At 41.2% G+C, this 12,261-nt stretch overlaps 1 protein-coding gene across 1 annotated transcript in view; it reads right to left on the reverse strand.

Moving 5' to 3' along the window:
• The window catches only part of C7H11orf49 (chromosome 7 C11orf49 homolog), an 86,023-nt gene that overhangs the window by 16,356 nt on the left and 57,406 nt on the right, over positions 1–12,261 (reverse strand). Inside the window, exon 4 of the mRNA XM_037393346.1 lies at positions 214–298. Within this exon, the coding sequence (XP_037249243.1) occupies positions 214–298 (85 nt within the window). The remainder of the gene's footprint in view (positions 1–213; positions 299–12,261) is intronic.

Below are 12,261 nucleotides of genomic sequence, written 5' to 3' on the forward strand. Positions count from 1 at the left end.
CTTCTGCACTGATATTTCAGTCTCTGTATACCTTAAATATACACTCTCATTGCTAGAAAAACACCCTGTTCTTAACCTTAAAACATGGTATGTCTTTTCATCAAAAGCTTAAAAGGTGAAGGTCCCTGTCCATACTTTTACCCACAGATGTAGTTCCTAAGCCCCTGCGCGTAGGACTCATCTTGCCTTAAAAAAGAGAGAATGAGGACCCACCTTGCTGCTTTCTGAGTGAGTTCCATTGGGAAGTCGGGGCAGAGCAGCTGCAGCAAGCAGTGGTATTCCTGTGCTGTCAGCAAATCTGCAGGGAAAGAGAGGTGAGAACATCATAATTCTTTTTACAGGCTGTTCCCTCCCCTTGCTTCCTTTCCAGGAAAAAAAGCCTCATGTTCCCTTCGACTCTCAATTTGAGTAGACTGGGTGCTAATGACAATTTAACTGCTCCCTAGGCCCTCAGAGCTGGGCTCTTCAGATGGAGTTTCCAGCAAAGACAATCAGAAAGAGGCCTGATAAAGGGGAAATTCCACTGAAGAGGCTCCTGCAGAGAAACTGTTAACAGGTAGTGATTCCGTGTGAAAACAAGGTAACCAAAACAGGGCAGTTTCAAGTAAGAACAGAGTTTGGTTTGACTTGAATATAACCATGTGGAAGAAGGAATCATTTCAAAGTTGCTTAAATTTGCTGAAATTCACTGGCATGGTGACATTCTCCACAATACGCCTGAAAACCATCCGCAGAACATCTGGCAGCTGTAACAAAGGCAAACAAGGTTTTTGGGTTGTGTATGGAAGGCTACACAGTATAAACCACAGATGTTATTACTTCGGCATTTGGTAAGGCAGCTGGATGGTCTCTTTTGGAATAATGTGTACAAATCTGGTCACTGTATTATAGGAAGCACAGAACGAAGATCCAAAAACCACAAAAACCCCAATCAAATGATTCATGTTTTAGAGAACAGCTTTGCAAAAGACTGGTCAAGAAAGGCTTCTGTGGTTCAGCAGAAAGAGTCTAAAAGAGGTGACTCTTAGGGAAGCTTATAGGACCCCAAGGGAATGGAAACATAGTGATGTCAAAAAGCCCTACATGATTGTATGTTCACAATCCAAAAGGCTGTGGACTGGAGTTAAGGAGAGGACTAGCTGAACAGCAGCAATTTTGCAGTACTTCTATATACAGAAGAATGCAAAGTATGGAAGATAGAGCCAGGGGTGGAAGTAGAGCCAAGCAGTAGGCAGGGAGGGGATCCAAAGGGCACAGGCACTGGGGCTGAGGTGGCATGAGTTCTTTTGCTACAGACACATCTTAGCCTTCCTTAGGATCACATCTAACCAGCCTTGTCCCAGATGATAGTTACAACTTCTTTAAAGAACTCCTCCTCAAAGCCTGGCAGTTCAATAAAAGCAAGAGAAAGGGAAAATGCTACACCTTTGTCAGATGTTTCAAGAGGTAGGTATGCAGTATCAAAGGGACATTTCACTGCAACACCCAACCCAGTTAAATTAGTATTTTCAATGCTGACTAAAGAAATATTGCAGGAAGACTGTCACCAAAATCAAGTTATAGACTTTTCCTTTACCTACATTATTAGCCAGGGAAGCAGAAGAAAGAGAGGAGAGCGCTACTGTGTTTCTCTTCAGTTCAGGAAACCCTATAGCTGAAAAACACTGTTGTCAGGCATCCATTATAGACACTCTCTAGAGTCCTATATTTTGCACTGCTCTTGGGAGGACATTCCACCTAATGAAGCACCTTAGGTTTAGGGTCATGTTATGAAAAGGTGATTTTGCTCTGTCTGGAAAAGCCAACTCTGCCATCAGAAATCTGCTCTAATGCAAGGAAGGCCCAGCCTGTGCCGAACTACAATAGCATTGCGGAGATTTGTGCAACCTATCCTACTGTAGGGATAAACACATCGGAATCTCGCTTCTTCCAAAGCTGGAATGCTGAGCTGAATTCAATTTCTGTGGCTGCACTGAAATTACAAATGTCTGGGAGAATATGGAGGGCACTGTAAATTTTCTGTACTGTCATTTCTTACTAAAACATAAATCAGAGACTGCTCTCTATTGCAGATACTACCTTGGTCCTTCAGCAAGCGTATATATGAGATTGGGTATGGTGTGTTATGATGGTATCCAGTGGAATGGTGGGGTCTTCTACAATATTAGCTCATCAGTTCCTGGAATGTCATCAAGGAAGGTATCACCAAGTTTCATGTATAACTGCAAAAATGTATTACTGAAAAAGTCCCAGGAAAATGCGTATTTTTAACTGAATCTCCAGCTCACTATTTCTCTTTCATGATACTACATAGAAGAGAGAAAATTTTCTTCTCTGTTATTTTGTTAGATCCACAGTCATTTATAACAAGAGGTTTTGGTCCTAAGTTCTTAAGAGAACTATCAAATAGTGTAGGGTATAGGCAAATTTCATAAAATCAACTTCAACAGGCTCAGCATAGGAAGCAGGTTACAGGAAAACAGAGAAACTGGGCATAAAAAGGCTCTTGAAAGAGACACTTTCTCGTAATTGAAGCATGGACCTCTTACAACTACTCCTCAAAGCTTTCTAAATCTAGCTTTGAATAATGCTGGGCATTAAACTTCCGATCTTTGTCTAAAAAGTCTACATGTTGGTCTGAAGGAGTCACACCATTTGGAAGCTTTATGCAATACTCAATTTACATTTTTTGTTTGCTTAAATTCAAGTTTCTGTTTATGCATCCTTACACCTCTTGCTCGCCATTATCTTTTCCTTTCACTTGTTAAGAGATCATTAGAATAACCCTTTCTTCATACAGTATCTTACTGAATCTATTTAGCTGATAATTATATTTATTTAAAGATAAATCTGTTTATCTTGCCCTCTGCATCCCTCCCTACCTAGCTCAGTCATATCTGTTGCTCTGCTTTGATCTCCTTCAGATTTTCCAAGTGTGGTGCCCAGCAGTGTACAAAGCATCCGTCATGCATTCAGAACAGACAAGGCTCTAGGAGGATAGTCTGCCCACTTTCACCAGCGAAGCCCCTTTTCATTAATTCTGAATTTTTTCTCCCCCTGAAGGTGAGGGAGTTTAAGGTTTTTTTGAAGGGTGAGGTTTCCTGAGAAAGCTGCACTTTGTTCGCAGTCCCTGTCAGGTTGCTGGACAAAAGCAGCTTGAAATGGTGACTGGGCTCTGCGCAACATTAGTTTTGAGGCATAAATAGAGATCTCTCACTTGCTGGAAATAACATACTTTTAAAACTGATAATAGTTTACACTGTCTTTTTCTCCTCCCTCTTCACACCAAGTCACAGCATCATCCTTACGCCTCCACCACAAAACAAAACAACACAGGGCACAAGCAGAAGTCTGCTCAAAAAGACTTTGGGAAAGGGTGGCAGAGATCCACTGCAACCAGCGCAGCAGAGGGTGAAGTTCATTGTCAATAAAAGTGGAATTAATTACAGTTGCAGCCTTTGAGCACATGGTCTGTTTAGATGGGAACTAAACACAAAGCTGAAGCAGGGAAGTTCCTTCTCTAAAGAAGCCCTTTGCTTCTGTGCCTGGAGAAATGGCACCAAAGGAGTCACTGATGTACGCAGGCAGCCTCTTTTAGGCTGTAACACAACTCAGCCTGTAGACACCCCAGGCGCCTGACCAATAAATCATTTCAATTTCTCAGACTACAGATGAGTACCTATTACACAGGAAGGGGGATCACCACAGACCTTAGGAGGTATCTGCAGTTTGCTGCGATGACTGTTTTCCTATTCCCTACGGCAAGGTCAGTGAAGACCATGCAGAAAATTACATTTGCCCATGCACCATATTGTCTGCCAAGAGCCGCTTGGAATAAACAAGGGCAGTTTTGGTGCATGACCACATTGCTCCTTCCTGTCTCCAGGCCACAGCTGAGTAAATAGTGTTCAATGCTGCATGATGAAGAAAGAAAGAAAAGAAGGAAGGTACCAGTCAGAATGAGTGAAAACTGGAATCCACAACTGCTACTTTGGTTGCTACCACAAATTACTGTATCTCAAGTTCCACTAACAAATGAAGCAAATCACGGAGAGTTTAAATCTGACCCCACAGCACAGGGCAGTGAGCTATGCACGCTCCACCATGCTCTTGCTGTGGAACAAACTTGGTCATACCACGTGCCTAAGGATGGAGAGAGATTGCAATCTGCATGTTAACTGTGTTCATTTACAGCTGAACACAACACTCTGCTCTTGTACTTCGAAGCAGCCAATAACAAATTCCAAAGTGATTCTAAAACAGCAGTACACTAAGAAGGAGCTGGGAGGCTTAATAGAATAAGTACAAAAGTAAGTAGAAATAAGTACAGAAAAGTGGCATGGCTAGAGTTGCACAGAGCAGCTCATTCACCATTCACCCATAAATTTTTACTATACTGTTCTTCAAACTCCTGTCCAGCCTGCACTGCTGCTGCTGCTGCCATGCCACTAGCAAAATCCTGACTCTTCCCTACAGATCTCGCTGTCTCGAGTAGTTTATTTTCAGTGCCTGAGGCAGACTCTTACTCACGTTTCAGAGACATAGTGGAGAAGGAAGTTTGTCCATGCGGTACAGTCTTAGAAAACAAACACCACTTTCTGGATAAAAATGGCCTACCTTCAAGAAACACAAAGGCAAGTGCTTCCTATTTCCCTGACTTTTAAAACGTGTATTGTTTTTACCAGCTTTGTTTCTGTTTGGTACGTGGCTGACAGATAGCACCTGACCCAAAGTGATGCAAACTCCAGGAACGCTAAGTGATGCCTTTATGTTATTGTCAGTGTAGTGAGGTGAAGACACACCTGAGCTATCTTTAAACTAGTTATCTTTCATACCGACAGCAGCCTAGCCACAGAAGCCTGGAGCTCAGTGAAGGTGTAAAATCTACTCAGGAGGCCAATAAATATTTAGGACTTAGCCTGAATTGTAGACATTGCTGCTGTATCTAGGCTGCTTTTGGCACAAGAAGTAGCTATCTACAATGCTGTCACAACACTGAGACAGCTATAAATATGCCCAAAGCAGTAGGAGAATATTTACTGCAGATGGTGTATGAAATCTGCCCCAAAAAGTCACATTAGTAGCTTCCCAGAAACACAAGGATTGCTTTGATGAATATACATCAGAGTTCCCTCTTCCCATCACCATTTATGTAGAACCACTATCCAAGCAGGCTGGAGCCCTGGGCAATGTAGCCTTCCCCTTTGGATTATGGTAGGACACACACTTTCCACAGGTTGCTTTTCTACCGCAGTCATGAAGTCATTCAAGAGCCATAAAGTCATAAAGCTGTAAATCAGTCTCCTGGAAATATAACAGAGAACAGCCTAAGAAATAATACTTTTTAAGTGTTGGGAAAGTCTTTCCTGGCCTTTAGTTTTTTGAGGTTTCTGGTATAAGTAAGTATCACATCCTTAGGATTCTCTATATCTGTGCCAGCTTGTGATCTTGTAGAAAAGAACAAAACCAAACCAAAGCCCCTAAAAATCAAAGTCTATATGTTCTTGTGCTGTCTGTAGGAGCTTCGATTTTACAAAAAACTGAATATAAACATGAGTATTGGTAACACTGCAACCTCACAACTCGCACCTGGCTAATAGTCTATGTCCTGCACATGCCTTGTTCACAAGATACCTAGAGCCCAACTTCTTCCATCTACCTAGCGCTAATAACAAACAGAAAACCAAGAATTCTAGGAAAATTAATGCATGCATAGGACCTAAACAGTGATACACAGCTGTGTAAAAAATGCACGTCTTACTCATAACGCTTTCTGCTAAGAAAAATTAAAATAATAATTCTTACTTTTCAATTAATCTTTTATAGAATTTTGCATTGAGATTCTATGACCTATCATTAAAAAGATCTGTTCCTGGTACTTGAGAGAATCATTGTTTAAATAAGAATTTGAAAAAAAATAAAAACATTCAAGGGCTGTTTCTTTGACTAAATTGCTTTTGCAACTGACAAGAAGAGATATAAGATAAACAGAAACAAGAGCCAGAATGTGCATTTGTCTAATTTTTAAAATGGATTTTCCTTATTTTTCAAACAAACAAAAACCAAAACAGCAGGTCACATAATTACCGCCACAAATTTGAGAAGGAAGGTTAAATAAAGGTAAACTAAGCAATAAGGAATAAACACTCGCACACTTTCCCCTGAAGTTGTATAAGCATGTTCACGTAAGATGTGTACAGCAGGACTCATTCTGCTCTTGAAGTGCACATAGAGCTCCCACGGTCGTTAGAAAACAGTCCTAAGAATGGAGGGAAATCAAAAGAAAACTGAGACACACCACTTGTTACTTTTAAGTGACAGGAAAATGCACTAGAAGCCAAAGATTTCGGCCAGGTTACCTGAAAACCAACTTCATTTTTTAAAGGAAGATTTTCTAATGAACAGCTTAAAGAGCGTAATGGTCAAATCTGTTTCATGGCTCAAGATAAGAATCTGTGCTTTACATGGAGTCTTGGACATAAGTGGCTTTAAAAGACTATGTGGCTTTGTACCAACGGCTGGCTCTATCCCATTAGATACTAACAAAAAAATGATTTTTTTTCTTAGTTTTAGTAAGTGGATGTTTTACCTCTGCCTTCCTGACGGTGAAATTCAACCAGCAGCTAAGCCAATCTAAAACTTTACTCCTGCTGAAAGGGGCAGGTCTCACTCCTCGCTCTCCCTTCTTTCCTGTCCCCTCACTTGCTGCTGGCCGCATGGTTCTGAACCACCCCTTGTCCCAGCTCTGGCACTCATAGGCCCCTGCTGAGAAAATTCAACTTTTTCCCTGGGCTAGCGAATTGCACTCACTCTTAGAAATACCTGATGAAGCTCAGGCAAAGCAAGCTGTGGAAGAGCACAGCCGGGTGTAGGGAAGAGAGAAGGTGGAGAAGGAGAGCTGAACCTCCCCTCCTCAGCAGGGATAAACTGTTAAATAGGTTCAGGTAATTCCCTGCTTAAGATGTTTTAATTCTTAAAGTCCAGGATGTATGCAAGGCATTGTCATAGGATTAATGATCCTACTAATTAAAAGCAGGTTCAGCTTTACTGCGTGTACTTGCACCACACCTGCTAAGACAGTTTGTGAACACTCTATTATTAGACACACTTTTTTTAAGACAAAACTTTTTTAAAAAGTTTTTTTAAGACAGAACTTTTGGCATCCTTACTATCTCCAAGCAGGCAGAGAGTTCAGGTTATCCACAAACCCCATCTACTCTTTCCACTGATACAATTTAGGTCCTCCCAGAAGGGATCCCCAGGCATCCTCAGGAAAGGACCCCAGAAGACCTCGTGGCTGACATGAGACAGCAAGAGCAGATGGGGTAACTGAAGAACGCACAGAGCTGCCAGTTTGGCTCGGGAGGGCGGGGGGGTGGGTGTCTTCCAGGAGCGTACCTGCAGCACTGGCAGCACCCTGGATTGCCTCTCTGGACCTATGAGAGTACTAGCAAAATCCTGCCAGATGTAAGGGCGCTGCTGCAGGCACCCAGTTCTTCACAAACAAGATTTTTTTACGCTCTACAAAAGGAGCACGGCTGCAAACAGCAGAGTTAGGTGACTCCTGTTGACAACAGGTAAAAAGACCCAGCTTATAATATGAAAAAGAGTGTCAGAGAGACAGTGAGATTTGCCTGGAACAACCTGTGTCAGACTCAGGACAAATACAGCGGAGAGCTAAGCAGACTGACCTAGAGAGATTTGTTGCGTGAGTGCTGCCGGAGAGAGCGGTTCGAGGGGATTAGCACTGCGGTGAGGTCGAAAGCCGGTTTTGAGGCACTTGGGTAAGAAGGAAAAGATTCAGCTGTAGCTGATGTGAAGAATGAAGAAGAGAGAATCTGGACAGTTCAAATGAACTTTAAAGTGGGCCTAATATGGGCGAGCTTCCAGTAGCACCGTATTTTGAATGAGCTACAGGGGTTTTTTAAAGAGTAAAATCCTTTAGGTGGTGATTGTTTTTCTGCTCTTTGATCTTGAGTCCTTTTATCAATAAACCACTTCCCAGATTAACACAAACAAAAAAATGAATTTATACAGAACTGCTCCAATTCTATCTCCAAAATCCAGAATCTTGCTGTTCATACAAACTCTAATCATCCTCTAGTCCCTTTCAGATTCCCCATAATTACCCTTCAGCATCAAACATTTCATGTGGCAGCATTACTTCAGCTTTGAGTGAAATGTTACTCGGGGGAGGACGAGCTGTGCCAAAGGTACAGTCCAAGGCTATCATCTGGCGTGCTTATGTGGCTAGCATGGCACATCCACAAACTGAAAAATTTGAACTTTCATTAGAAACATAAAAAAAGTTCTCAGCTCTCATGGTTGTAAAGAAAATATTCCAATAGCGGAAGAGTTTAACTGACGCAGTGTGGTATTCCTGAATCCACAGACAGCCTGAAACATTACTCAAGTTTGGACTTTCCACCTACTCTGGGAACCTGAACACTACGCCTAATGCAACACTGAAGACATTGTTAACTCTTCAGTTTCTTGCTTTAACTGTAGGATGGGACTTTGAATGAAGTTGGAGCTTAAAGAATTCAGAGTTCCCAAAGTGCAAGAACAGCAAACACTAAGAAAGGAGAAGCTGCCACAACTTCTGTCAATATTTCCAGAAGTAGAAAAAAGAAAACAGAAGATGACAAACAAAAGAGACTGGTTCAAGTTTTCCAGTACATTATTGACTACAGCAATCAAATAGTGGCTTAAACTACTGGCTTAAACTTTATTTACTACATGGACACCTCATTTTCTCCAAGCTGCTTTCTTTAACATTTGCAAAGATAATTCTGTGCATATTCAGAAGCATATACAATCCTAAAACTATGCTCCGCTCATTGAGTATGATCCAAAAGGACATTTAGCCTTCTCCAAAGGACATAGGCTTGAAGCAAACAAAGAGGCTAGTTTTGTGGACTACAATATGAAAATGTATGACTTCCCCTCATGTTTCAGAGGCATTAAAAAGCCAAGTAAGAAATGTTAAGAATGTCCTAACATCTGAAGTTAAGTGTGATTATAAATATGCTGTATATTCTTGGGTGACTGTAAGCCTGTGGAACAGCAGAGATCACCCCTGGTAAACCTTGGTCTGTAGGTAGCTACATGAGAAATGACATCAGATAACAAAAGGCACTTTAATTTACCAAATACAGGCATAGCAAAACCAAACCAAACCAACACAAGGCTGACTCTTAAGACAGATAAACTAGAAAACTAGAAGTAAGGTACAGTTTTAGAGTGGGAGTAATTTATAACTGAAATGCTGTGATGTTTGACATTCATTGTATATGTCAACCATGAAACCGTGTTTTCCTTTCACTGTAATGTCAATAAAGATGTAACTAGCAGATCTTCCAAGCAATAGGTGAACTAATAGGTTTAGACTGCTTCTATCTTGTTCAACAATTGATTTTTCCCCACTTTGAGGAGTTCGCAGTCAGTCATTGAGAAAATAATCAATCCAATGCCAGAGCTAATTGGTCTTGTAAACAATAAGGAGCAAACATTCCTGTTGGAGTTCTGGCCATCTGGGGGGCAGACTGCTCAACCACTTGAAACGGGACCCACAGCAATCTCAAGAGTGAAGTACAGGAATGCCAGCAACACTTCACTGGAGGGGACCATCAGCATTTCCCCAAGCTCTCAAACAGCAGCAGCAACCTTTAGACAAGATGTGGATCAGCCTCTATTCAAGAAAACAAGTTGTCATTAAGCTTAAGATCTTCAAAACAACTGAAGAATTCATAGCTACACATCATGAGATGGGCAGAGTAAATGGGCAGGTGGTACACAGCTGCATCTCATGCAACACAGGACCTTACAGATATGTACGAGGTCTAGTGACAGTAAGGGGACTGTGGCCAGGGAGAGGCACGCAGTCTTCAGGTACTGTTAGGTCTTTCCTTTCTGTTTTGGGAGCCCCAGGAAATACAGTTAACTGGCAGACAGCTCATCTGTGTCACACACGCAGGGTCAGGGAGCAGAAGCAAGCTATGACATTGGCTCAAAAAGAGAAGGAGGTAGAGGTTAAGAAGGACATACAATGAACTATGGAAATGCTGCAGATTGCTGTAGCAATCAAAGATCAAAGATCTCCTTGCCGTCCAGTTTCTTCCTTGCCCAACCTTTCCAAGAAACACCAATGAAAGGTTCCAGTAGAATCATGTATTTTCAAATACCTTGAATCTCCCAGGTGCTTCAGACTTCAACTTGGCATGTAAAAGCATGAAGTGCAATGATCAACAATTTTCTCAGAACCACGAATGAAACAAATGTTTTGGACTCTCCTCTTTCAATGGGTGGTTTGGAAAAGGTTTTCAAGGAACAGTGCTGGTGCTACAAACACCTCATGGAATAGAGACAAAACATTTCAACATAATCTAGATCACAATTAAGGATGGCCTTGTGTGTCTCCCCCTGCTCCACACAGACTCTTCAATAATCCACTGCAAAGTTTTGAACTGTTAACTGCACCTTCACCAACAGCTGTCATCACAGCAGGCACTCTGATGCTGCTTCTCTGAAACTTGTCCACCATGAGCCCAATCATGAAAGAGACAAGTTCAGTCTTGCGAAGAACGGAGAATCCCACATGCCACCAAGAGCAACTCCAATATGCAATTACGCAAAGCAGTCAACTCACTGTGGTTGAAACTCCAGAAGCTGGTTGGGATCCACAAAGCAGTGAATGGTCTAGCACATCTTTCTCTGTGCACTTGTGTTCATCTGGAACAATTTGACTACCTGACTTAAACATGAATCTTCTAAGAACTGAAAGCCATTCATAGTCTTGGCCATTCTTGGACTTTACTGCACGGCAGATTTATACATATGTTTATATACAGGCTACATAGTATAATCCCAAGCACCCAGACTGCTGGCTAGTTTTCTCTGATTTTCTTCTACAAATTATAATGCTGAGAAAAACAGTCCAAAAAAGAAAGGATGTTGCTCTTAGGAGCCTCTGAGTCAACAGTTAAAGCCTCTATTCATAAAAGTATGTATTGCAGTATCTGGACCCATGCTTGGGCAGTGTGGTTCAGTTATGTAAAATGCTCTCAAACACACTGATACTGAGACTCTTTAATGAGTGTAAAAACTTAGGAAGAAAACGAACCTCAAACCAATAAGAAAACTGGCTGGAGGAAGGTAATCTGGTTAATTACAAGACTGAAGAAGTCATCATTAGTTATTTAGAAGGAAATGCAGTGGAGCATGTAAGCTCCACAGAGAATGTTTGGAGCCCATTACAATATCAATGAGCTAGATTAATGATTATAAATGACCACCACTACAGAACTGGTCTGAATGCAGAACAGCATGAATGCACTAACAGAAATCTGAAACAAGGCACCCTACTACCCCTTTTAAGGGTATGCTTTTGGCTAAGGTTCTGTAATGTCTCTTGATTTTAACTCCTACAATACCCTAGTGAGCTGTGTGTCCTAAAAAACGTAATGATTTTTAAAAAGATTGGGAAGAAGAGAGAGAAGGAAATAAGTTAGTTTTCTCTATTTCACATAAAGAATTACACATTTTATAAGAATATAACCCAGATATTAATTTCTAAAATATGAAAAAAAGCCTTTTTTTTTTTTCTACATTCCTTCAGCTTCAGCCCTGCAAGTCCTAAACTCTTCAGATGACCATTAATCCTGAAAGTTTCTCATTGACATCGTGCATCTTTGTCAAAGTTTAACTTAAATGTCACGTATTTTACAATAATACACTTCCATGGACCATCTACCACCAACCACAAAGTTAAGAGCATTTTGCTGGAGGGAAATTCAAGTAAATGCCCTAAATCTTCCAGCATTATGCCCCAACATGGGTAGTATGCATATATTATGGTAACCAAGGAAGTGTAAAAAACTAGACAAAAGAGCAACTCCTGTTGCAGAAACAAAAAGGACACTTCCTTGTTGCTGCTGCACAGGGCTTTCTAGAGGGGGAAAAAAAATCCATCTACTGGAGGACAAATGTAGAGATGAATCCATACTGTAATCCTGGCTTGTAGAAACTGAAAATAAATAGAGTTCAGCTGTTTAATCTTTTTTCAGCCTCATAACGAGGTCATGCTCTCCAGGATCTTTGCAAGGGTCTTTATGGCAAAAGCAATAAAAAGGAATATCTCTTAACTGATTAGTGGTGGGATGATAGCTTGGTAGAGTGAGCAAATCATTCTGACCAAATATGACACATGAGTGATTTCTCCTAAAGGAAGCATGATCCGTATTTTGCGGAAGCTCCTGGATG

Source organism: Falco rusticolus, chromosome 7 (genome assembly GCF_015220075.1).
Source record: "Falco rusticolus isolate bFalRus1 chromosome 7, bFalRus1.pri, whole genome shotgun sequence".
Taxonomy (NCBI): Eukaryota; Metazoa; Chordata; class Aves; order Falconiformes; family Falconidae; genus Falco; species Falco rusticolus.